General features: G+C 45.7%; 2 protein-coding genes across 6 annotated transcripts in view; one reads left to right on the top strand and one right to left on the bottom strand.

Moving 5' to 3' along the window:
* The window catches only part of LOC149365270 (glycoprotein-N-acetylgalactosamine 3-beta-galactosyltransferase 1-like), a 17232-nt gene extending 3280 nt beyond the window's left edge, over positions 1-13952 (top strand). Inside the window, exons 2-3 of one of the 2 annotated variants that reach the window (XR_016282570.1) lie at positions 5495-9457; positions 9694-13952. Coding sequence is in view for 1 of the 2 variants with exons in the window: in XM_089541529.1 (XP_089397655.1) it covers positions 5495-5719 (225 nt within the window). In the remaining variant the exon portion in view is untranslated. Of the gene's footprint in view, positions 1-5494 lie in introns of both variants that reach the window. The other variant, XM_089541529.1, reaches the window with a different exon arrangement.
* Csp (Cysteine string protein) lies at positions 11664-27347 on the bottom strand. 4 transcript variants are annotated; one of them, XM_089541541.1, is made up of 7 exons: positions 26777-27340; positions 26293-26374; positions 25903-25959; positions 21704-21856; positions 19047-19178; positions 15516-15548; positions 11664-14371 (listed from the first exon to the last, which is right to left on the bottom strand). In XM_089541541.1, exons 1-7 carry the CDS (start codon positions 26800-26802, stop codon positions 14150-14152), a joined length of 705 nt encoding a protein of 234 aa, XP_089397667.1. In that variant the 5' UTR covers positions 26803-27340; the 3' UTR covers positions 11664-14149. The 4 variants fall into 4 exon arrangements, with proteins under 4 accessions (XP_089397667.1, XP_089397661.1, XP_089397675.1 ...); XM_089541535.1 differs by having other exon boundaries at positions 15516-15557; positions 26777-27337; XM_089541549.1 differs by lacking the exon at positions 15516-15548 and having other exon boundaries at positions 26777-27333.

Genomic DNA, 27347 nt, shown 5'->3' with positions numbered 1-27347 from the left:
TGCTCTCTGTAACTCGTTCTTGCTGAGACTGGCAGCGCCATTTCCATGCCAGAGCCCCTGGTGGTGTATTTTTATTTTACTTGCTTTGCAGAGCTTTTATCTAAGACAAACAAGTTGTTTTTGTTGATCTAAAATAAAACGCAGACAGGTGACAAAATGTGTCTCTATTTATTCACACAATTTGCAGTATATTTACTGTTTTTCCCATCAGCGAGCTCGCGCCAGGTGATGTCATATCCGCTGCTAAAACCCGCCACTGTGTGGGGACACCATCAGAGCCATGAATTTGTTTTTGGGAGGACATTAAAATATTAAAAAATGGAATATACGTGGTATTACCGACGCTAATAGCACCATTGTAACTCACAGTATGCAATCAACAGGCAAAACAGTCAAATAAGATTGTGTTTCTGGGTCCCTTTAAGGCAGAACTTGTGTCCCCTCAAATTTTTTGCTGCCTTCTTGGTGTGGTCCGAACAACAGCGCCCCCCTCCAGGAAAGTTTGAAGGGAAATAGAAAGTGTCCTTCCTAGTGTAATTCTTATTAGTTTTAATTCGCTTTCACTGCTTCTTTTCAGTTTTTGTGGCGTGCACAAAGCTTATAGCACTCAGATACGTAATCTTTTGGGTACACTTTGCGAGTACAAAAGGGACTAGGTTCAAACTGGACGCCACCTCAATTTTGCTGCCGAAAATGGCTGCTGCGTAGCAACACCATCAGCTCAAAATGATTATTTCTGGAGAAGATTAAAGTATTAAACATCATAATTTCGGCAATCTCTTTGGGTGTTCAGGCGTCACAATGTCTCTTGCCTTGCATAAGAAGAATAGAGACCTCATGCTTGATTTAAGTGACAGGGCACCTTTAACATTACACCTGTCTTTTTCCTCTCCATGGCTCACTCCACTGTCCATAACTGAAGTTGAACTGGGTAGAGAAACCAGCAGAGCAGCACGATGCCGGAGACACCACTGAAAACTTTCACCTGACCAAAGAATCGAGCTGAGCAGGGTGCACATGCGCATGAGCAGGCAACGCTGACACAAAGAAAGAAAGTCAAAGAAAAGTAAAGGTCAGTCATTAAAAATACTGCTATCTTGCACATGTAGGCTATGTACCATTCATGAATCAGTGTTCTTTAGAATAAAATTTCACTGATGTATGTCAGTCAAATTTTCTTCTAAAGAATACAGATTCATTGAATGGGACATCCACGTGCAAGATAGCAGTATTTTTAATGACAGACTTTTCTTTTCCTCTGGCTTTTTCTTCTTGTCGGCATTGCCTGCTCACGCGCATGTGTGCCCTGCTCAGCTCGATTCTTTGATCAAGTAAAAGTTTTCAGTTGTGTCTCCAGCATCGTTCGTGTGAATTCCTTCTTTTGTGTATTCGTCCTGTTCTGCAGGTTTCTGTACCCGGTACCATGCACCAACAGGCCCAACAACCTACTCTTCTACAAGTTGAATGCTTTTGTGAGCCTCTATGTTTGTGCTCCATGGGCGAGTACTGGCAAAATACAGCTGTTATATACTTTGCGACAATGTTCGGCTAGACGCTTATTTATACATCTGCCACGAAAGGCAGTAATGGACACATGGCAGAGCATTGTAATTCGTGCGACGGGTGCAGTCCCATCTTTAATGGTTGCTGGCTTTTGTACTCGCACAGGAATCAGCTGACCGGAGAGGTTGTTGAGGTGAGGGAAATTCTTAGGCAGGGCCCTGGGTGCGTGAGTACGCCATCAATAGCTTTACTAGATAAGTGAAATTCTTGGATGGGGAACTGATATGGTAGTCACATTACGTTTTCGGCACCTGTGGCATTGGTCATCCTGATTGTGAAAGCGTACATATTTCTAGCGATAACAATACAATCCAGTCGAAGTTTGTGCCTGTGTGTACCCCTTTTCATGTCCTGTCTTGTGCTTGCGCAATTGTTTATACAACACTGAAAATGCCCACTGCAGGACAAAGGCCTTTACCCATACCTAATTAACATTTTACTGTGCCAGCTGTGGCCAATCTATCCCGGCAAACTTTTTAATCTCATCTGCCTACCTAACTTTCTGCTGCCCCATGCTATGCTTCCCTTCCCTTGGAATCCAGTCCGTTACCCTTGAGGTCCACCGTTTATCTTGCCTTTGCATTACGTGCCCTGCCCAAGCCCACTTCTTCCTCTTGATTTCGACTAGGACGTCTTTAACCCGCGTTTGTTCCCTCACCCACTCCGCCCGCTTCCGATCTCTTAACGTTACACCTATCATTTTCCTTTCCGTAGCTCGCTGTGTTGTCCTTAACTTAAGCTGAACCCTCTTTGTTAGCCGTCACGTTTCTGCCCAGTAGGTGAGTACCGGTAAGATACAGCTGTTGTGTACTTTTATCTTGAGAGGTATTAGTAAACTGCCATTCACCGTTTGAGAGAACCTGCCAAGAACCTGCCAAATGCACTCCACCGCATTCTTATTCTTCTAGTTATTTCACTCTTGTGATCCAGATCTGCGATCACCACTTGCCCTAAGTAGATGTATTCCCTTACCACTTCCAGCACCTTGGTACCAACTGTAGACTGCTGTTTCCTTCTGAGACTGTTGAACATTAATTTGGTTTTCTGCATAATAATTTTTAGACCCACAGTATTTCTCAGCCCAGTTCATCTCCTGAGTGAGTTAGCAAGGCAATGTCATCAGCCAATCGCAGATTACTAAGGTATTCTCCATTGGCTCTTATCCCCTGCTGCAAATATCATAGCCTCGGGAGGCCAGCGTCTCAGCGCCTGTACCCTCTGCTTTCCCTTTTTTACACCGACCCCTCTGCCGCAGTTGACACATTTCGCTGTGCTCCTGAGTTCCGTACTGTCGGTTATGAACTTTTTAAAAAGGCACAAAACCGTGCTTTTCCCAAATAATGCTCTACCAGGGAAGCATCCAGTGCCTTAAGGTTTGATCAGAGGTTTGGAATGGTGGCTCTGGTGGAAAGCGCATGGACACTGCACCGTTTTAAGCCCTCAGTACTGTTCTGGCTGGAGTTACATTGTTCTCAGCAGCAGAAGAGTACTGTTGTGTGCCTGGAGCGTCTGGCTTGAAATGACCCATCTGGGTTGTGTCCCCAGTGGGATCATAAACTGATGAGACGTGTGTAGCAACAAGGCTGCTTCTGAACATTTCATCATTCTTCTAGGGCAGTGGTAGTAGTACCTTTTTGATTGGGATGCACAGATAGAGTACTAGTGGTGGTGCCATACTGCAGGTTACAGACAAATACAGCTTATTGGATTACACTGGAGCACTTCTAGGCTTGGTTTATTTCACAGACTTAGTACCAACCACATCTTCTGTGTTGTTGGTCATACCTATCATGATAGTACATGCCACAGGTTTCACCGCCCATGGCTGACAAAAGGCAAAATGGTTTCTGGAAGCATGGTGTTAGAATTCTGCTGGGTTAAAGTAACTGGACACACAGAAGGATGATGCATGCATACTGTTGAAGTGCAATTCAACCACATGCATGCTTTGTCATTCATTGTGTGTTTGTTATTTTAAGCAGCATGAATCTCGTCGTGCGACCGTATCAGCTAGCCCCCTCAAAAGCTTATTTGCCGGAAGCATGCGCTTATTTAGCGATCTGCTTCATTTAACAGCTCTAGCTGCTGTAATGTATTAGCCTGGCCTGTATTGACGAGGACCGTGTCGTAGTAGTTGGCACATCTTTGTTTGTGTGCAATGTCCAACTTAAAACTAAACATGTTGACAAATTTGCCTGTCTGGTTGAGTTTGATGATTTGTGGTAAACTCTGACACGTCTCCAGCCAAAAACTTATGCTAATTTAAAACCCAACATTTTGAAGCCAGCTCCTCCTTCAGGGGTGACTGGGGGCCGTAGCTTAGGTGTGCACTGAGGGGAGCAGGGGGCTGGAAAAAAGAAAGCGGTGATGCTAAAGGTGCGGCGGTTGAGGCTGCGAGTTTAACTGAAAGGGACACTGAGGACAAAGTGGGGTTGGCCCGAAGAGGGACCACTGTCGCCAAGAACGGACCTTCTGTGACAAAAAAGAAACCCCTCACTGCTAGCAAAATGTGTGTGTCGAGACTGATTTCAGGCATGGATCTAGAGGCTGCTATTCACTTCAGGACATGGGCAACCCATCCTTTTTGGCAAGGACATCATGAGTTTGAATCGACAGGTGGAAAGATTCCTAAATCAGATTTTTTTCACCAATAAATGCATCTTTTGCTGCCAGCATATAGTTGTGTGAATAATGAAAAATTTCAGATTGAGTATAAATATTTACAAAACTGGCTTTAAATAATAAATAAATGTTTCCTTTTTTTTTTAAGTTAGAGAAAATGACAGTGACCAAGACCATAATCTGAATCTTATCATTTACCAAGAACACTTAGTTCTGTTTACTAGCAGATAAATAAAAACATTTTCAACTGGGCAGTAACAAGTTAAATGTTGGGATTCATCATCACTGTAAAAATTAACATGCAATACAGGTAATCAAGACAACAGAGTACTTGAAGGTTTGATTGGTTATATACAAATGTAACTGAAGAAGTATGCATCACTAGCACTCGAGCATGAAATGTGGACAAAAGAAATACTCGGAACTCTGTAATACTGCACATAACATTGGTGATGTAAACATAGCTGGCCCTGCTAAAAGAAAAAACAAATCTTTGTATGTTAGAGCAGAGTTAAAGTAAGCCTGAATATTGGAAGCTACTCAATACCAAATTCTGGAAGAATTCCGTAATAAGGAGTATTCTACTTTTATTAAAAATCTAGAACATTTGCACTCTATTTTGCAACAACATTCACTGTCACAAAAAGCTTGTCAGTAATATACTGCTATGCACACACTCAAGTGCCACATGCAAACTTGTTGGACATGACCACATGGATTTCTGAAGCTCTGCATTAGAAAGTGGATGCCTTTCAGTTTCTATGTTGCTACTGATGACTAGCCTGCAGCAGACATGTTCTTACAAGCCATCATCTCAAAATGATCTACTTTTTTGGTGGTGTAACAAATGTATGTGTCATGCTTGCTTTTTCTCTCACCTCACATTTCAAAGAGAGCATTCCCCCTTCCCCGTAAGAGCATAGGCAATAATGTTCAGTGCATTCTTTGCGAATTTCGGTTTTGTAGTTAGCTTGAAGTGACATTTTTTTTGTTTGTGTTGGTCTTCATTGGTAGTCGCTGCAAAGTGCTCTCCTTCGAAGGTGCTACCTCTGATCACTTTTAACCTTGGATTTGGCCCTACTCCTTGACCACATGTGAAACCTCTATGTTGGCTGGTTTTTGGTAAACCCCTGAAAAATGCATAACATCTTGCCACAGTGGGACAGAGATGGTGCCTGCATCAAGTCTGTTGATTTCGGTGTCAGAGACACTTCCCCCCTTGACACACGGAAATCTGTGCGTGCACGCTGTTCTCGGTTGTCTTTCGCACCTTTGATGCATCCTTCTTATGCTCGCTCCGTTTTCACAGGGTGGCCGCTGCTGCAGTCGACGAGCTGTCACCTTTCATGGTGTGAACCCAGTGGACATGTTTTTGCTGGAGTACCTGGTGTACGGGCTACGGGTGGGCTCCAGCAGAGAGGGCAGCCAGGCTTCACCCACCAGCAGCCCACCGGCCCTTGCGCCCATGGAACTGACCAGCCTGCTCAGGGGCAAAGCCTTCATCAAGCCCTATGGCATTGGTGGCACTACTTGAAAGCAGTGCTTGCAGCTGAACACCCAACACATTACCAAGTGGTACAAATCTCAAAAGAGCACGGTGTCATACACTGTTAACGTTGTGCCACAGTCCCCAGGCAGCCATAATCGACTTGTGACCTCACTGTGGGAAGGGGAAACAATTTTCAATGCGACAGCATTAAAAGCCCCGTTCTCCAGAAAATCGGACGTCGGCGTTGTGAGCGAAAAATCGGGGAGGGACATGGCTCTGGCAGGTGGTCCCCAGAGAGCAACAACCAAGGAGGCAGGTGGGCCACCTGGGTCATGTGGCCTTGTGGAATCATCATAGCCTGCCCACCGGTTAGTGAGTGAACAGTCCATTGTGTCTGCTGGCAGTTAAATTAATGATTGGTCGCTCGGGGAGAGCAACCTGGACCACACAAGGCCCACCGCTGGGAGCACCTGCCACCACAGGGCAGTGGCGCATCACTTAACTGCTGCACCACTGCGTCAAGAGGGGTATGAGGACTCCCAGGGATCCATGAACGTAAAGGATGACTTTCTGCTTATAGGGGAATTAACCCAATGCACTATTGCATCATACCCCTGATGTCACAGTACTGGTCATGCCAGTTGGACCCCTACCTGGAGCACTCGCACAAGCATTGTTTTAAAATGTGTGGCCAGCCTTGCCGTAATTTTGTCATCATTTGAAAGCGAGCCGTGCCTTCAAGCCAAGCAGTGCCTTGTTGTGAGCCACCTAATGTGCCCAATGAACATTCCCAGTTTTTTAACTGGGAAATGTGAGCAATACATGCAGTGCACAGTGGCAGCTGTTGTAACCACATGAAGCTCAAAGTTGTTTTTACACTGCAAAAAATATTAACTGACCCCGACTGTGAGCATGAAAAGTTTGTGTGCCTTCTCTGATGTGCCTTAGCTGTTGCTTGGTAATTTAGCAGTTCATCTGCAGAGTTGTGCTCACACTACTATTTTAGCTCATCATGCATGGTCGTGTGCACAAGTGTGAGTGGCACTTACTGATACAGTGATGTGAAAGGATTCTGTAGGCTGCAGGTTGGCTTCATGTTACAGATTTTTGTTGTTTTCCATGCTGTTGCACTAGTGGCATTATTCAGTGAAGTGTATGTGCACCGAACAGGCTTCAGCGAGGTGGACCCAAGTCAAGTTGCTCAAAAAGCTGCGCATTCTACTGCTTGTGTTCCTCTGTGCCACGATGGTGCCAATAGCAATATTTGCACAGCGCCAACTGTTCTTGCCAACCTTTTGTGTGTGTGCTGCCTCTCTCTCCTCCTGCTGCTGCTGTTGCATCACCTAACATTCTTGCTTTGTGTGTGGCATACAGTTCCAAACTCAGTTCAGAAACGCCAGCCACATTCTTCAGGTCACTAAGACTGTAGTCTGTTTGTAGAGTTAAGCAGCGGTTCTTCGTAAAGCAGTGATTGTGTCGGGGACCCCTTGAACTCCGATAAAGGTGACACGAGAAGGCAGGTGCACAAGTATTCTGGCAACGAAGGATAGCTTTTGTGGCTAAATGTGGTCATGAGTTGCACTTACGTTGTGTGTATATGTGAAAAAGAAACAGTTCAGGTGATAACGCACTGTGTTCAGAACAGTTTGAGAGAGGAGGCTGAAAGAAATTCACATAACACGGCATTCCACAGTTTTTGCAAGGTGTCACACTAAGTGGCCTAATTAGCTGTGGAAATTTTGTGCCAGTGCTATACTCCTTATTCACTGATGTTTCCATTCAGCCGAGAAATTTCTCATGTTCTGCTGAAGACTAAGAGCTTGGGGGCCTTCTGAAATGTTCCACAAGTGTGTGTGGGAAACTACTGGAGCAAAGGCATAGTGTAGAGTAGGGCGTTACCATGTAGTCCAACTTGGCGGTGCTTATCCCACCTAGCTTCTGAACTGATTAGGCCCACAGCTCAACCTGATGATTAGTTTTAAAGCATAGGTGATGCAAACATGCTAAGAGAGGGACAAGCTTGGCCAAGCAGTGACACAGCCATAAGGGGGTGATACGCGCTTGTAGACAATCTTGTGAGCAGAGAGCAGCATTTCTACCTAGAAGGTAGGCACAGGAACTCTGAAGCGCCGGTTGTAAAGCCATTAAGTTACAAGCACAGATGTGCAAGGCTTTAGAGTACAGAAAATTTTCATCAAACCTGACTTAATGGTTAGCATAAATAACTGCAAAATAAATGCTGGAAAATTCACTTGTGGTTTTGCACATAAAAAATTCTTAGCCTTTTAACAAGTTAGTCAGGTGCCTGCCATGTCAAGGAGCATAAAGGTTCTGGTGTAATGTTTTATGGCAATAAGCCTGCGTGCAAGCTGTTTCAGTGTTGAGAAAAAGCTTTCAAGCAGGTTGTTTTATTTCCACCATGTGAGGGCTCCCGTCAGCGATCACTACCAGCCTGAACATGCTATAGCTCCCAGTTTTGGTTAGGCAGTTTGAGATTGTACGGCCACTGCATGCTTCATTTACTTTCATTCGCTTCTTGTGATGCAGCGACTGAGGAACTTTTATTTTCTTGTGCGCACCTAGCTCAAGAATGCAGTTGGAAGCAATATCAAGTCCCCGTCATTTGCAATGTCTTTAATATCCCACACTATTGCAGCGCTCATTATTTGTGGCGTTGTCACACCGTGGAAGCTTTCACAAACTGCAGCTTTTGACTCATTTTGAGGTTATTTGCTACATTAATAAATCACCAGCATTTACTAACAAAAAGGTGGCTCATACTTTTTCAGCCAATGTGAACAGATCAGAATAAAGTGCATGGACTGCTATCCAACATTCTTCTGAATGCTTCGCATGCTTTGGTGCTCTCATCAATCCAAGTCAGCCTTTTTGTTTCTTTTGCTTGAATTTCAACCTGGCGTCGAGCAGAGCTCAAAGCAGAGCAGAGCTCAATTACCGCACAAACCTCAATAGTAGGTTCAAGAGACTACCTTTGGGAGCACAGATTGAAAGCAGCACATCAAAACCATTGTTGTGCTAGGTCAGCCCAGTGGAACATGCATAGATAAGCATTTGAGTGAGCTTGGCACACTTCTGGTGAACAGCATGCAAGCACTGCATGTACCACCACCAGATGAACGAAACCAATGTGATAGGATAGGGGCCACTATGCAATGTGTATAACCCAGTTGTGATGTAGTCATGGGCCCAGGTATGTTCAGGAGGCCCGGGCAGTAAACAGGCCGCATTCAGCATCACTGTACTGTTTTTTCTTTTGAGCAACAAGGACAAGACATGACATACCTAGCACGCTAGCACACACATGCACATTGTGACGTTCCGTGCGTGAGCTACCAGGGCCCATATCTTCGGCGGAATCTCTGTGCTCAACCATCCTACTCCCTTGTCTCCCCTTAAACGGTCCGCGTTCGGCGGCGCCGCGTTGACGGAGCCCCCAGCGGCGGCAAGCCACTGAAGGGGTACAATGGTACGAAAGCTGCCGGCGGGAGACAAACGACATTCCAACGAGGGAGGTCGGGGGGGCCGCAGGCGCCGCCATGGAAAGGAGGAAGAAAGAAACAATCCAGCCTGGGAGACAGGAGATCGGGCGTGGCCGGCGGAGCAGATATAGCTGGCGAGTGCGGACGAAAGGCACGGAGAGGACGACATCGTTCACGAAAAAGGGTCCTTGAGCGCCGAAGCCGAACGGCGCGCGGTTTCTGCCAGCCACCGACGGATCGCAACTCCGGAGCCCCTCCATCGCCCCCATGACGGCATCACCACGTAAGCTCGGACACCCCAGCCACTGATGTACCATGTATAATTATTGATTACATCATTTTGTTTAAACTGAGCCATACGGTGTCTTCTTGCCTCTCCGTCCCGTGTGGACCTGCGCATTATGTGGGGTCGTCACAACATATACTACGGGCACTTAACCAACCTAAGGCTGAAGGTTAAGCAAGAGGAACGCCAATGTTCTAATGTGGGTTCCGGTGCGCACTGCTCATGGTACCCAGGGGTCTCCTGACGCGCTCCTGCCTGCTAGTACCGGCCTCCTGGCAGCCAGGATGTTACCACCAGCAGACTGCCTGTGGATACCTTCCCCAGTGACCGGTCGTACCCGCCCAATCATGTGCTTCGTTGCTGGCAACACCCGTCAACAGTCGTCCACCTGCTGCACATGGAGGCAAGAGGACGACGGAGCAGCGGGCACCGGAACCCGCAGTAGGACGTTAGCATTCCTCTTGCTTAACCGCCCCAAGTTGTCCGAGTGCCTGTAATGTATGTGCATGTGTGCATTAGCGTGCCAGCATGCTAAGTATGTCGTGTCTTGTCCTCATCACTCAAGAAAAAAAAAAATTATTGTAATGCTGAATGCGGCCTGTTTACTACCCGGGTCCCCTGAATGTGCCTGGGCCCGTTAACTACATCACACAAACATTCTGCCAAAAAGAATAAATATTTTATGCACAATGTGCCAATTAAATAAGTTTAAAAAAAACGCAGTCTTTCAGAGAGAGTCTCTTTGCATGGCAGGCTATTCAAGTCCTAAAAGTGCATTCGCATCCATAATTACCGAAATGTTCCACAAGGTTGTTTACATAGTTTACGCTGATAGTTTACATTGTGTTTACAAAGAAGACTGCATAAACAAAGGCCACAACACGAGAGCAGACTGCCAAGTGACCTTGCTTACACTTTGTCAGCCTCACTTGTCGTTGCTAGCTTGCGTTTGCCCAAGCTCCCATGCGTAGTTCAAATGTGCCACAGCAGTCACAGGTGTGCCAATGTTTGGCCAAGAGACAACACCCTGGTTTGGTACATTGCCAGGCTCAGTAAGCCTAGCACACTTCAGCCAACAGCACTAGGGTGAATTTAATACCCCCCCCATGTGCTGCAGTTCTATTCTACCAGTCCTACTGCATTGTCAAGGTTGTTTATTATGATTATTCCACATTCTAACGACAATGCCCATTGTGCGCTACAGTCAAGGGAAAAGCACAGCCCAACTTTCCACAAGCGCCTACTATGGTGGCACACACCCCACAACTTGTGCTGGCAATGCAGCAGGAAGTATGGTGCCAATGTAATCTCTTCCTATGCAGTGGAATATAGTCCGTTTGCAGTCAATTTTCAAACATAGTACATTGCCAGTGTTCGTTATTTAAAGCGTATTTCTAACACAACTGCCAACTTTCAATGCAAGAAAGTCTAGAAAGAAAAAAAGGTATCTACAATGAACTTGCTACGCATGTCTTGTTACAAGAAACTTCCATCGATGGCAATGCCAGCAATGGAGTGAAGCCCCTGCAGAGAGAGGAATGACACGATCCTTTGCACCTGTAGCCTTCCCTTCACTGCCCAGAAGAACTGTCGCTGAGAATGTAGCATGTGTCTAGAGTAAAGTGGTTTCTACTACAGTGCTGGCAGAGTTAGACAAGTCATTATGCCCAACACAAATCATGTCCTTGTCAATGCACCAAAGCATAGCTGAAAGGTCATGCAGTGCCATCCAGAATAGATCTGTTTGCTACAAATGTGCAGCTGAACAGCATCTAGCAGTTTTGATTTTTTACCAACAGGTCACAGAAAGCATGCCATCAGATTTTTTGCAAGCTCACTGGACAGTGTTGCACAGCATGCCTTGCTGCTGTGTCTGGTAGCTGCCAGCCACATCGGGGAATGTTCACAGCAAGGATGACACACTGGTATAATATGTTGTACTATTACAACCTATGTTTAATGGAGAGTCGTTAAAAATTGTCCATGCCTGCCTTACATGGGAGAACTCTACAGGAGTAGCTAAAAATGCAAAGGATGCTGTCCTTGAAGCATCCAGTATTGTCGTGAAGCAGCTGCTCCTGCAATGGACTGTGCTAAACTTTTGCGACCCATGGAAGAAACTGCTCACCATAGCAAACATCAGCACCAAGACACTGCCTCCCGTTTTGGAGAAAGTGAAAAAAGTCGACACGAGCACCACACGGAAGCACCCAAGTACTTTTAATCAGCTACACAGTACTGGTCGTTAAGTACTGCTGCACCACACGTGCACAAACAATGCCAAGGCAGCTCCAGAGGGAAAGGTGCAGACCACGGCAATATGAGACTACGAGAACACCACACCAGTCCAGCGCTTATACATTTTTGAGTGCCTTCAAACCTGGTGCAGTGTGGCCTTGTTGACAGACCGCTGCACTGGAGCCATGGCACAGGCAGTGAGTGCGTGGCTGACCAGTCGACATTCTGGCCGCGAGTTAGAACACTGTTGATGTCCCTGCACCTTCGGCAGGGACACAGCCTGCACAATGTAGGTGTGTGTCCCTGTGATGCAGGTAACATCCCCCCCACCACCACCACATATGTACACGCTACTCGTATAGCCACTTTTTGCAATTTTGCTTGACACTGTCAACTTCACACACCTAAAACTTTTCAAACCCACACCAGTGACTGCGTTTTAAGACTGGCAACTCAGACAGAACTGCAGAGAGAAGCAAACGGTGCAATGAACTAGTACGACTAGCGCACTGAAGCCACAGCAGCCTGCAAGTCAAGTGAGCCGAGTTGTCCTTGCAGACACGTGTACCAACCACGGCCATGCAAGCAGTTGTGTGCACTACAGTTTTGAGAAAAAGTGGCCTCGTTATGAAGCCAGACCGTGCCAAAACATTGCTGGCATCCCTAGTGGCAGCCCACTATGCTTGTAACCGAGCAATGACATGCAACACACTGGCATACACGTTTTTCACAACTTGGTGCCATCATGCAAAATACATACTGCACCCGAAAACATAGCAAAGAGGTTGGACGCAACAGAATGCACCCACTCCAAGTTTGCTGCAACAACCTTCCTACTTTGTTCGTGACAGCAGCTAAGAATGCATCTGGCCATGACAAAAGCGGCACACTAAGAAGCCAAGTTGTGCTGCCGTGCGTTTCACAGAGTGTTGGACGTCAGTATCACTTTGTTACGAACAATTTCCATGCAGCATTAGAACGCTAAACGCGTGCACTGTGCTTACTGCTGCCTATGCTGTGCTTACACAGCATAAAGGAAACCAAAGAATACCTTTACCTCAAATGCACCATACCTGTACACATGGCAATGGCGGTTCATGCACACAAGGAAGGTGGTGCAGGCAAGACCAGAGGCAAGGCAGCACGCCACCTGAAGGCTCAAACTGAATAAGCACCTACAACGGTTGCCAAGGAAACATATCAGCAGCACAGGCCAATGTGCTGAAGGAAATGGAATGTGCAGCAATACCATGCTGGCATTCAGCATCGAGAACAGAAAGCATCAGAGCATGGATGCACAGGCTGTTCTGGAGGAGACCTCAGGATTCACACACTCAGCACCACTAATGCGGAGGTGCAGAGCCAGATGGCAGGTCAGCCTGGAATGAACCTTCAGTCCACTCGCACTCTGCTGATGCCCTTCTGGTTAGCCAGTGTCTTCACATGACTAGCGACAGATGCATCTCACCCCAAATAGTAGTGCTGCAGCGTCCGAAATATGGACCAGCTAGCAGAAATTTCAATCATGCTAGTTTACACAAGCAGTTTACCAAAATGGCCCCAAAAGGCCTAATATTGTTCACATTATAGTAGTCGTCTGTTACATTGCACATTGTGGCCACACGGTTTTCACCAAGGGGCAGTATACGGCATGCTGTTTTTCACAGCTGACTTGGTTCACTTCCGACATCAACTGATTCAACACTAGGCTATAGAAGGAGCTCACAGGTGAACAATACTAGACGGCTGCCAGCAAGTCCCCAGAGAGCATGACACTGGGGGACCCACACCACCATTTGTGAGAAACTGCTAACACACAGGCTACGAGCCAAGAGGCAAAAGATCAACACGTGCTTTCATGTATGGTGCACAGGTTTATAGGAGGAGACCCAATGCACCTCATTGGTGTGCAGGCTAGCAAACACTGAGAAAGACAGCTGCTCTGACATTCGTGTGTTGGCCAAGTAATGGCCAGAAGATTAACTCACGGATTGCCGACCCGCTATCATGAAAAACTTTTTTACAATAAAAACAAGGATAACAACCACATACTGTATTAGTAATTGGACAAGAGAAACAGGCACAGGCCTCCTTTGATCAAATCAATTTGTAGGCAAAACTGGAAAGACGACTGTAGTAACAACTGGCATTGCAAATGCAAAGTTCACATGTCATTTTCTTCAAGATGAAGAAAAAAGAAAACAGGCAAGCCAGCTGTACAAACAGCAAATAGGGATATCATGCACAACAGTGTCCCCCCCCCATTTCCACCAAGCCATGCCAGTCAGCTAACAAGCATGCCCTATAAGACAGTCAGTATGTGTGCACACCACTGGCTCACAGGGGAAGAGCCCTAGGAGGTGTTCTCGGACAGGTAAAACAACAAACAAATAAGAGTGGGGGAGACACAAGCACAGCCTTGGAGTCTCTTTGGAACGGAGATGGGCGTGCCTACTGCAGGTTGCTGGCAGGCATGGGAATGGCGGCGGCTTCCTGTGGCTGAGTCATGTACGTGTTGTGCTGGCTAGTGCTCAGGTTGGTCGTCTCGCTGGGGTTGTCCGCACCCGGTGGCGGAGGCATGGCCAGGGGCACTGACCCTGGGGCGTCCACCTTGGCGCTTGCCGTTGGCTGCGTGGTCACAGGGCTCTGGCCTTCCTCACTACTGTACTCCTCCTGCATGAGCAGGTCACATATTAGTATACTTGCATATCACTTGCTTTTGCCCACCAGCACTGAACACCTCCATTACAAAAGTGATGTCATGTAGCCATGTGATGTCATGTAGTGATGTCAATATGATGATATCAAATACCTGATACCACAGATATGGAAAAGAAAAGTTTTTCTTTGTAAGGAGGCTTATTTATGTGCATCATTTATAGTGAACCTTCTATTTGATCCTCCTTATGGAATGCCCCATTGAGGGCGTTTGAAGGGCCTCTGACCACCCTCTGGTTGAAAATATTTTCTACCCCTGTGTTCGTGAGGCATCATCCCCAGAATGCGTGACCATAAACATCTTTTGAAATGATTCATTACAATGGAGTTGCAGCTGTCGCAACCAAGCTACTATGCCATAATCCTCTCCTTCCATTCCCACTTAGATTTTTCTCTCTCCTGCCTTCGTCGACTAGCCTGTGCATGCAAAATTCGCCCTCCTCTTCAGATGTTAGCAGGAGGCGTAGAGTCTGGTGGGTTACATCACATGCCTATGTCAGGCCTTAGAGAGTTTTCCTGTCTTGTCTTTTTCTACCTGGGATATTTCAAAATGGGGGAAGGGGGGGGGGGGGGGGGGGTAAATAGTTAGTGCTTTTTGGGGTGCACACAGCTCTAAAATCTTGCAGAGGCTATCGTTGATGGCTTATCTAAGCACTAAGCTTGTTGGTTTAAAATGCCCAGACCCTAGTCGGCAAACCCTTTGACGGTAAATCACATTTTACAAGAACTACTTTTTTTTTACGTCTTATATGGTATGAAATCATATAGCGCATTCCAGGAGCTTTTGCCATCTGTTATAGCTAAAACTGTCTTGGCCAACGCATCACCTCCGAGACAGGTCAAGCCTCATGATTTTCTAAATTTCTGAACGCTCCAGATAGCAAAAGGCAAGGCTGTTGAGTGTGCAACATACTCGGATGGGCTGCCGAGTTTCCCGAGGTTCCTCCCGCGAGTTTGCTACTACAAACTACTCTGCACAGCACTGCTATTAGGATTTATAGTACAACCACCATGGGCACCATCTGGTCTTTGGCACAAGCGAAATTCAAAGTGAATGGAATTCCAGCACTGCAGTGGACAGCTACGGCCAGCCTCTCACCTTGGGTGCGCTGCTAGGCTTCACAGCTTCACTCTGCCCTTCCTGGGCCGACAACACATGCAGGACAGCAGGTCAGGAACATCATGCACCACACATGCAAGGGTTGAAAAGCAAAAAAAGAAGAAGAGAGGCCAGCGCTCAGGGGAAAGCAGTTAGTTGAGCTGCAAGGCAGGCATGTGCAGTAACCACACACAAAGGCTATCAGCATGCATCACATCACGAGCTTCGCCATTGTTCTTGACATGTTACCTGACCAGAGTTCCTCCAAGCCAGTAGGCCTCGTGTCAACACCAATTCCATGCCACGACACTGAATGCCTTTTCAGAAGACCATTTCCATTTGAGACTGCCAAATTCAACATTGGTAACAAGAACATTACACTTATTACAGTGAGACACTCTGCGGACAACACTGCAATGCTAGCAGTAACGAAATCAAAACTAAAAGCAAACATGCTGTGCTCCACGAAATGCATGGTTAACAGTGCATATCCATCATTATGTAAATTGCCAGAATAAGGGCACACACTCCACAAACTTTGGCACTATGACAACCCTCAGTTTGACAAAATGCATACTGCAACAAAATGCCCATTGGCTTTTTGGTATCCTGACGAAACCACAATTCTTCAATCCAATTTTGCAGTGCAGTTTTGTTTTTGCGACACTTTCATGCCTACTATACATATCCATAGCAGGCTGAACACAGTTTAAAGGGCAACTAACTGTGCATGTTCTTAAAATGTTCAGAGTCTGTGTTAGCATTACATTCCTAGGCCTAATTAACCTGCCAAAGCAACATCATAACTGAGGCCCCTAGCTTTCTGCGGTGGAAAATTATAAAATTCCACAGGTGCAGAATAAAGAATCCAGAATAAATTTTTCTGAGATCTCAAGCTCCCCCTCGTGTTATATTTATGCAAATAAGGTAAATCAGTCATTTTCCCATTGTTCTGTCTTTCCTACCGTAAACATTGTCCGTAACAACCACTGCATAAAAAAAATGAGAATATGGCTCACAAAATTCTATGGAAAATGCCTAAATCCATGATTTTTCGCGAAATCACAGGAAACTAGGAGCCTTAATCATTACCTATGAGGCACATCTGAGTCTAGCACCCAGACTAGACTTTTCTGACTAACCGGGGTTCCTAAATGTGTACCACAATTTTAACACATGGACACCCTCATATACTCCCCCTTTAATGAAATGTGGCTGTTGAGGCCAGGATTGCACTTGCGTGCAGCATCCAAGAGCTGCAGACACTGAGCCAATGTGACACTGAGCATCCACAATTACAAAACTGCAGAAATGACTGCAGGAAATTAAATAAGGCCAAAACCAGGTCCTTTCAGAAAAAAAAAAAGAAAGAAAAAACCCTCTATAATGCAGGGGTGGAAGGGGTGCGCCATTTGCGCCACCCTGCTCCAAACTGCTTTCCCTGCGCCATCCTGCTCTAAAACACAATATTGCGCCATAACTGCGCCGCACCGGCCACTTAGAGATTTCTGCGGCAGGATTCGTTTGTAGATGTAACTGGATTCCAGTTGAAAAATGTCCAAGTTGAATCGCAAGCTAACTGGAAAGTTAAACCTGAGCTTGGCTTAGATACTGAGAATGAAATGGAGCTTTGGATACCAACTCAGAAAAAGGCGTTCTATGTCAAGGCCAGGGCTTCTTATATATCCTGCACAGGTACCTCTTCTCACTAGGTTACCTTTGGACAATAAAGTGCTGTTCCACATTAGATTTTTGAAGCCTGGTGTAGTAGGAGACCACTACACAACGTCACTGAGCTAGATTGCGAATGCCTTACCACAAGTCGTACCTCCCAGCAAAGTATTATCTCCAACTGATGAGTGGTTGCGCCTTTCCTGTGAAATTTCTGATTGGGATATTTCAACAAATGTTGTTGAACACTGGGTGAATGTGTTTGCACTAAAAATGCCCACTGGCGAACCCAAATATCCAAGACTAGGAAGGCTCGCAAAGGCTGTTCTTTCGTTGCCACATGGCAACGCAGAGTGCGAGAGAGAAAGTGTGATGGAAAGTCATACAGTGGACATCGCAAACGTGTGTGAAGAAGAATCAAAATCACGCAAACAAAAGACAGAAAGCAGTCAAGAAAAAAGGCTGAAAGAGGAAAAGGCCACCCTGCAGTGGCGTCTATCCTCCCTGAAGGCATTACTTACGAGTGCCGAGGAACTCATCAGCACAAGAGTAAAATCGAAGGACATGGACAACGTGGAAAGTGGAAACGTTCTGGTCGTTGTCGTGAACTCCAAATTGCCGGCGGTGCTTGAGCACATTAGAATGATAGATTCCACGCTGGAATCTAACAAGTAATTCTAACAAGCAAATTGAATGTTGAATAAAATTATTTTCTTTGCGTTCATTTTGTATGTCAGTGTGAAATTGCAATTATTACAGGTCTTTTACTCTACAAACATGCTCCAAGACATAACTTCAGTGCTCCAAAACATAATTTTTGTGCTCCAAAACTGCTCCAGAATGGCATTATTACTGCTCCCTGAGCTGCTCCAAAGTGCTTGAGCCTGCTTCCACCCCTGATAATGGAATTTGCCAACAGAGGCATTTAGTCCTGGCAGGCACTGTACAGCATATTCTCCAGAAAAAAAAAAGGTATACATGCCACCAGCTATAGTCCTACATTTACGACATCTTTATACATTATTATGTAACCTGCAAGGTGTCTCTACTCTACCACAGAAAGCAAAGCTGTAATTGCACACAGATGCCAACTGAGGTAGTGGGGATTCCAATGAGCACATCCATGCAAATGTGCATGTAGTACATATTTAACAGCATGTTACCCAGCTATGACAAGAGCAAAAAGCATGCACAGAGAGAGACAAGAAATACGGCACCCACGAAGCAATGCTGATTAGCCAAGCATTTACCTGGCAGTGGCACTGAAGGCATGACTGCATAATGTCTCGCTGCAATTTGCCACACCATGAGGAATACAAATAAGGCCATCTCATCGTGGTCCGAAGGAAAAAAACGCACGAGTTTCAAGAGTATTTTGCACACAAAGCGTGCACCATTTGTGAAAATATTTTACTGCCTTTCAGTAAAACCTCTCTTCACATGAATTCTCCAAAAAGAATTAATAGCTGCATCTACCATTGACACACTGTGCTTTAAAATTTGAGAGTTTCCAAGCCCCTTCTGCAATGAGCACTAAGATGCTGCGTTCCAATGACACCGTCTGAGCATTTCTGACCCCGGATTTCTACACCAACTCTGCACACCACTCACTTCAGCAAGCAGGCGTCGGCTTCCATCCAGCACCTGAAAGTAATGCCTCCAACCATCTAACTTGCTCACTTCACCCATCACACTGCAACAGATGATCTACCCCACTGCAGTTGCCCAGCACCACTGTGCGAGAAGAAGGGTTAGTGCGAAACTGGGGACACACTTGTCTCACCTTTTGGCAGCGCTTCCCCGAAAAGGAGGTGTCCTCTGCAACCCAACAGAACTGCCAAAGATGGCCCCCCCACTCACATGCAAATTGGCGTAGTCACCAGCCTCTTCCGGGGGCTTGGGCCGGCACTTGCCGCAGCAGAAGTTGCAGCAGCAGCAGAAGCAGCAGCACAGGTAGCAGCCCGTTATCAGCCCACAGAACACGAACAGGGCCTGCGAGAACAGGTTGCCCCTTCACGATGCGGCACACTGGATCTTCTTTATCGGGGCAGGCATCCTGCCACAACAACAGGCCTGATGATTTTAATGGTGCAAGGGCAGCTTTGGCGAAACAGTGCCAGGGCACAGAGTATTCGGGGTCAGAGGCCCATTGCCCAAGCACTGCACCCACGACAGGCCGAGCATCAGGCCAGGGGAAAGCTTGCACCCTTTGTATCATAGGTATCTTTGCGATTTGCTGATGTAGTACTAAGTCCCTCAGGAGATGAGCTGCAAAGCATGATCAATGAGTTATACAGGTAGAGCAGAACGGTAGGTCTAAAAATTAACATGCAGAAAACCAAAGTAATGTTCAACAGTCCAGCAAGGGAACAGCACTTAGCAATTGGTAGTGAGGTGCTGGAAGTTGCAAGGGAATATGTGTACTTGGGGCAGGTAGTGGTCGCTGATCCGGATCATGACAGGCAAATAACTAGAAGGATGAGAATGGGGTGGAGCGCATATGGCAAGTTCTCTCAGATCATGAATGGCAGTTTACCAATATCCCTCAAGAGAAAAGTATACAACAGCTGTATATCACCAGTACTCACCTACGAGCAGAAACGTGTAGGCTACCGAAAACTGTTCAACTTAAGTTAAGGACAACGCAGCGAGCTACGGAAAAAAAAATGATAGGTGTAACATTAAGAGATCAAGAGACCGGAAGTGGGCAGAGAAGGTGAGGGAACAAACGCGTGTTAATGACATCCTAGTCAAAATCAAGAGGAAGAAATGGGCTTGGGCAGGGCATGTAATATGAAGGCAAGATAACCGTAGGTCCTTCAGGGTAACGGAGTGGATTCCAAGAGAAGGCAAGCGTAGCAGGGGGCAGCAGAAAGTTAGGTGGGCAGATGAGATTAAGAAGTTTGCGGGGATACTGTGGCCGCAGCTAGCAAAAGACAGGGTTAATTGGAGAGACTTTGGAGAGGGCGTAGTCAAGATGATGATGATGATGCTCAAGTTCCTGCACCACATGTTTTTCGCCGATTTTAAGTTACATTACGAACCACTTAACCGGCTAACATGGGTGAACATGAAATAAACTTGCTTTGGTGAATGAAATATTGCCTCAGGCAGCTCCCACTAAATGAAAAATCCACTGTGAAATACTCATGACCACTTGGTACAGACCTACCGAGAAACCCGTAGAACCAGTCTACTCGATCCCAAGCCACTCTTGCACTAACAAAAGCGCCTAAGTGCACACACAAGTACGGCACTAGGCAACTAATCTGCACCACACTTCCCGCTTTTGGCACAATGCCAGCACGAAGTACTTCCAAAGATTTGGCTAATCACAGATAAGATCAGTAAACACACATGCCTGCTGGTCCACGCCTCTCGTTTCGGTTGCATCGGTCTCTGGTCTGGCAGCCATTTTTCTCAAGTTGCTCATGGTAAGCACTGCTGATGATAGCTGCAACTGTCAGTGGCTGCGTGCTATGTTGGAAGGAATGCCGATGTGTTGGCTAGGCCATGGATTTACTTGTGCTGTTTAGTTTTGCCATTTATAGCATATTTATTGCAGTTTTTCTCTTCTTTGGAGTGACAGAGCTTTGTCTTGGCTGAAAAGATAGCCGATGAGCTGCGTTTTCAGACTAGGCTAAACCAATCGCATTACAAAGCCTGGTTTTCAGATGGGCATGCATGCAGAATATGTGCATTTTAATTCATTATCGTAAGGCCTTGCACCTCTGAAAGATTCTCAGCTGTTAAACTTTAGTTTTAGATGGAATGGTACTTAGAGAGTCCAAATATAGCAAAACTGAAAAATAATTTTTTCTGAATTTTTTTGGCCTTAAACACCCATCTCCCCCCATAAAGAGTGCAGGTCCAATGTTTATTTTCCTGTCACGAGTACTTTAACTATGAAAATAAGGGCCATCTCATTATTCTACTAAAAAGTAATATAAAAGAGCTCCAGTGGAGCTGCAAAAAAAGCAAATGCCTTATTCTTCAACTCTTTTGCAGGGTTGCCGGATTTGCAAGTTGCTCCAGGGTGGCACGTTATTTGCAAACACTGGCACACATTTTAAATGTTCGCTGTTACAGAAAGTAGATGCACTCAATATTACGACTCATTAAGATTAAAAAAAAAAACGAATAAGAAAACCTTTTGCACAATTTCTTCAGTCACGGTTTCAGGCTTTGTCATCAACAGACTAGCAAAAGAAACGAAAAGACATGACTCACTATCTCGCACTCACTCTACAGGAATCGCTTATTGGTTTGGTTTGGTTTGGTTTATTGGGGTTTAACGTGCCGAAGTGACTCAGGCTATGAGGGACGTCGTAGTGAAAGGCTCCGGAAATTTCGACCACCTGGGGTTCTTTAACGTGCAGTGACATCGCACAGTACACGGGCCTCTATAATTTCGCCTCCATCAAAATTTGACCACAGCAACTACTGGCATAGTTGCAGTAGTAAATACTTTGGCAGATAGTCGGTCATCCCTCGACAAGACCACAGAATGCGCCCACCTTGCACCAGCCACTGGTGAGCACGAAGTAGGTGTTGACGTTTTCCTCGCCAAACTGCTCAGCCACGTACAGACCGAGGGAGCCATAGTTGTCGTAGATGTTGCGCTTGGTCAGGTCCGTGAGGATAGAGTGCGCCCGGTTGATGTCCTTGAACTGCACACACACACACACACAGTGCACAACCATACAGCTCGACTCCACTCACGCCACCATCACAGGCCAGTTGCGGACGAAACAGAACCACATGAGCCAGAGAGCAGCTAAGGAAATGCTGCAAAAGTGGTTAATCGCTCCCCTTTCATCCTCCTTACCCTGTCACACATTCCTCTTGCCTTTTTTCGGTAAGCCCTGTTACACAAAGCACCTCTGCACAAACAGGTATGTCGGTTCCTGCAGGCCGCAAGAGCAATCTTACGAAGGCTTCTTACAAGATGACCAGAGGAGACGGGCTGTGCAATGAATGCTGGAGCTGCATAGAGGGGTGTGGCAGAGCCAAATTATCAGCCGGTAATTATCTAACAGACCTAACGTCTGCAGAGAATGACCACACCACCACCCCATTTGTAACCCCTTAGCTAACAGAGCTGGCACTCAAAATCCCAAATGATAAATAAAATTGCAATCTAGAAGCAGCTGCGCAACCCCTTAATTTTCTAATATTTACACAAAGGTGGCACCAACAATAACAGGGACCTGCATAGCATCTTTCAAGAATTTTCATTTCTCAATTCACCTGTTGAGAGGAAATTCACTAAATACTCTAAATTCACACACACCTTGCATAGACATAACATGGACAACGGCTACACTGCTACATGCAATACCAAACCCTACCCGTGTGTTTTTGTAGCTGGCAAAAAATCTCAATTTGTACAGTTTTCTTCCACTCTATGGCAACGTCGAGACTTCAGGTAACAGAAATTACACTGCCCACGTTTGGATTTAAGGAGGCCACACTATCTGTCCCACAGATGAAGATGCAAGCTCGCACAATGGTTATGATGCCCAAACTGCCCTCCCCAGATGAGCATGGCTGCTTCCCTGTTCCCACCTTAGAAACCGGACAAAGGACCCCCACGAACCACAAAAAAAATGAGCCCGAAGCTCCAGCAAAAAAGAAAAAGGAGGCTGATACAGCTACAGGTAGCTATCCCGGCCTATGGACTTTCTTCTGAGGCTGCAGTAAACACATCACCAAAGACAATCACCTTCTTTGCAACGTAAACACACTGCAGTCAATCTTGCAGAATTAACATCCTAAGCATATGCAAGAACATCCTGAGAATTTCTTACTTTCACACAGCAACAATATGCTGGTCACCAAACCAGTCAACAACATCTTATGACAGCGGGCAATGCAAAGGACAGGCAGTGAAGCCCAGCAGGAAGTGCTACACCAGGGGAAGACATATTTCATGCCAACATTTATTTCAAATACTGCAGACCATGTGTGATACTAGCAGGAGGGGCATAGTCCATTTAAAAAGAACTGGTATACAAACAATAACAGCAGAGAAAAAAAAGCAAAGAAACAGACAGGTGGCATCATACAAGACTAAAAACTCACGAAACAAGCAGGTGACATTCCAATGCTGTTGCAATATTACCTGACCAAAAAATGTGAGAAGCCAAGGCATACAATTTGGACACAGTTCTGGGGAAGAAGCTATTTTTAAATGTGTTTGTGCAGGCAGAATTTATTGCAGACTACATGAACAAAAATGCACGCATGAATTTATGCCGTGTAGGTTATCATGCACGAAACGCAGAAGTTAAACTTGACATAAATTACCATATGTATCTTAGCTGAACAGAAATTCCCCTCAGACTGACCACACAATCTTATGTCTCATTTACTTCAAGTGGGAAACGATGTATCTATGTACCATATTTTTGCATGCAGAATTCTACCGAGCTATCAAAAACGCTATGCGATATGTTTTTGTATGCATGGGTGTACAGTTCAACAAGACCCTTTTTGGGATAAAATAAAATTCTAATAATAGTTTAGCTTTTGAGCTTTTTCCATCAATCTAATGCAAGTTGTTTAAGACATGTCCAAAGACTGAGGTAAGGGTACATACCACTTTTGATGTTATTTTTTTACGAAGTCATTGGTACGATTATGCACTTTTTTTTTTTTTCTATAGAACCAGCACTTGAAATTGCTTGAAAGCAATGTCATCCAATTTGTAGAGCTATTCTGAGTGCAATTTCACAAGTTGTATAGATGCAAGACAAGCACTCAGCTTTCACCTTATAGAGGGTTAATTCAAACACTGCCAATTTCTTGCTCTCTTGTTTCCTTTATCTAGAAATCCCCAAAAATTCTTGGAAAACAAAATTGCTTAAACTAGTTTGGTTCCTAAAAGAAGAAACGCTTATGATGAGGGAAAAAAAGTTGTGGTGGCCTACATAAACAGCAGCAGGGTAGGCACTGTCTTTAATGTTTGGCTTATGGGGTTTAACGTCCCAAAGCAACTCAGGCTATGAGGGATGCCGTAGTGGAAGGCTACGGATAATTTTGACCACCTAGGGTTCTTTAATGTGCACTGACAATGCAGAGTACACTGGCTCCAGCATTTGGCCTCCATCGAAATGCAACTGCCGCGGCCGGGATCAAACCCGTGCCCTTCAGGCCAGCCGCTGAACACCATAACCACTGAGCCACCACGGCGGCTTGTCTTTTAATGTCATTCGTGCATGAGTATTAGACAGTCTTTACAATGGAAAACATAGGAAACTGCCAGGATAATTGGTAAAAGTGGCACTTGATGAATTACAGCATCGCTAATGAGTCAGCCTTTTTCAAACAAAAATGCCTGCAATGAGAAATGCAACATGGCACAAGCCAGAGCTGACAATTTAATGGTTAATTTACCAATCAATCCTCCAGGCGTGCAATTTATGAACAGGATGGCTACAGAATAATGTAAGTGCTTCTGCATGTTCTCACTTTGGTTTATTTTATTTATTTTTTTCGTGCCCATAATTTGCATTTCTGCCATACAGAAGAAAGAGAAAGGTTTGCACAAGTCTGCAAGGTTGTATGCTATTCATGTCGACACCATAAAGAATGTACTTGCAAGCAGATACAGTCCGTAAAACATGCACTGCACTTGGTATTCCAGAGGATGGGCAGCAAACCAGTGGCACCACATACCAAAGCACAAGAGCAAACTTTTTTGCACAATCAGTACCCACTAGAACAACTTTGTTGCAGTCTGCTACAGGCTCGACAATGCTTCCATCTGGAGCATTAAGAACAAGGAGTCTCAACCACCATATCACCATCAATTTATGTTAGCTAAGCTTCACTTGAAGCATGGTGTAGGGCTTGTCACTAATGAACAGACATGTAGATTACCTTGTGTTAGCAGATTTCTGCTGCACACACACCGCAGCTCAGTGTATACCTAACAAAGGAACCAATGAAAATTAAATGAAATGTGCAAAAAGTGCCTTTCATTGAGACTACGCATACGCCTTGCAAGTGGTTCTGCTCTATGTGCCATATTAGAATTCCCATATCCTCAAATTGACAAATGTTCATAAAACATATCATATGGTGTAGTTTACAAATATAAAACGATCAGTAAAAATATTTAAATCTGTGCAACTGTAATACTAAACTACTGAACAATTTGAGATATTAAAGAACTGAAGCTAGGTAACCGGGCATCCTCATTTCTTAGATAACTGGAATAACATTTATAGAATATTTTGTACCTCTAGGACAATGTAAAGTGCATGGAAGTTTATGAGGCATATGGAATAAAACAGTGAAGAGAACTGCATGTTACCGTCAAGCACAAAAATTTTAAGCTGTGAACAACACAGTGCAACATGCGAATGCTGCATGCAAGGCATGATCCATGCCTCTATCATGCACTGAAATCACACGCAGTCAAATGACAAGGAATCTGACCAATAATGTGTATCAGGAGAAGAGCAGAAGCCACAAGAAGCAACGAAGAGATAGATGCCACCTGTCATTTTCCCCCCCACACCACCAGACAACGCTTGGTAAAACGATAAAAGCAATAACGGTTATCAACATTCTGGATGCCAAGTGATCAGCAAACTCACAGGAAGAATGGATTGCTCATGTGCTTCTAGGTGCAAAAGCAACCTGAATGAAATGAAAGGCCACTCTCGAAAGATAACACCTGAAGTGTGACAGATCAGTGGTTACTCACTTTATCTGATGCTTCTGGGTTGTCAGGATTCTTGTCAGGGTGATATTTGAGGGCTAACTGCAAGGAGACAGACGGTCGAAGGGAATTAAGTTTTACTGAAACAGCCGAGATCTATCACATCCTACAGGGTCTGCACCCAATCTCAGTCAGCACGGCCAGCAGAACAAAAGTTGTACCCTCAGAGCAATTTCGGCGAATAGTTATCCAAGCCCAAAACAGTAAGACAGTATACACTTCTAGTGCTTTACAGCAGTAAGCATGTTCTGCGTTCGCTCCGGTATTGAAACGGCTAAGCCAGGTAGAGATAGATGCAAGCCTTATCTGCAATCATTCAACCTGTCAGCGTAAACACCTTCCCCCTTTTCGTTGTGCCACAGAGAGGTGACTCACCCGTCGGTACGTCCTCTTTATGTCGTCCGGCGATGATGTCTTTGGCAGACCCAAAATTTCGTACAGGGAGTCTCCGGAGGTGCTGCAGTCAACAAGCACACACCGCATTCGATAAGGCCACCAGCGCACGAGTAATCAGCGACAAATGCAGACAGACCGGCCAGATAAGCACCACACCAGGCATGGGGCGTTAAATGCTGTCGTACTCTGACAAGAAACCGAAAGCACAAACGCCCAATCCACTGTCGCGATTAACAAGCACCAAACCTAGAGAAGCCCCCGCCCCTCTGCGAACGACGTAGCAGCCGCCGCAGTTTCACGCGGGATGCGGGCAGCATAAGCACACCTGGGGCCACCATGCAGGCAAAAAAGAAAAGACCTCGGGAACAGAATCTCGGGTGTGGGCAGCGACCTGCTCCTGTCGCCTGATGCAGTTAGGCTTATAAAGAAGCCGCAGGGCCGGAACCGTAGTACTGCTACTCACGATAGCTTTCTGCCGGGATAGTCCATGTCGCGGAGTCCCAGCGGAGTCCAGAGACGACGAACGTGGAACGGCCGCGCCGCAGTTACTCGGAGTCGCTATCGCTCAAGGCACTTTGCTCTGCTCATCGCCCACTCGGTTCCTGCTTCCATATGACAGCGGCACTGCAGTACTACAAGGAACACCTTCGACCGCTTCGGCAGCTGCTCGACTGACTGGACGCCTGTCTACCCGCAACCTCGCAACGGCTATGAGAAAGGCGATAGTATTGCGAGTGCCTTGCACCACAGAGCCGACACAACGAATCGCGGAACAGAAATAGTTTAGGCTAGCCAGCGAACGCCGCCACTACCGCCACCCGCGCCACCCAACAGTAAGTTTTTGTTTCTAAAGTCTGTCGAGAGATTACGCCACATACATACTACATCCAGCATCATACTTATCATACTACTAAATACTACAATTCTACTAAAAAGGTATCTCTTCATTGTTAAAGCCATCATAACCTTATTACTTGACTGACTTAACCACAGTGAGCTACTTGAAAAAGAAAGCCACAGATTCTAAGCTAATG

Source organism: Amblyomma mixtum, chromosome 1 (assembly GCF_055824585.1).
Source record: "Amblyomma mixtum isolate Tamu chromosome 1, ASM5582458v1, whole genome shotgun sequence".
Lineage (NCBI taxonomy): Eukaryota > Metazoa > Arthropoda > Arachnida > Ixodida > Ixodidae > Amblyomma > Amblyomma mixtum.
Note: the sequence above shows the minus strand (reverse complement) of the source record. Positions and strands in the feature narration are given on the sequence as shown.

Bases quoted from the DNA above. Each gene is read 5' to 3' on its own strand.
- Csp (XM_089541535.1), bottom strand. From the start codon at position 26,802: ATGGACTATCCCGGCAGAAAGCTATC. The intron at 26,375-26,776 runs GTGAGTAGCAGT...TGTTGACTGCAG, and splicing joins TATCCCGGCAGAAAGCTATC to CACCTCCGGAGACTCCCTGT. The intron at 25,960-26,292 runs GTGAGTCACCTC...GTCTCCTTGCAG, and splicing joins TAAAGAGGACGTACCGACGG to TTAGCCCTCAAATATCACCC.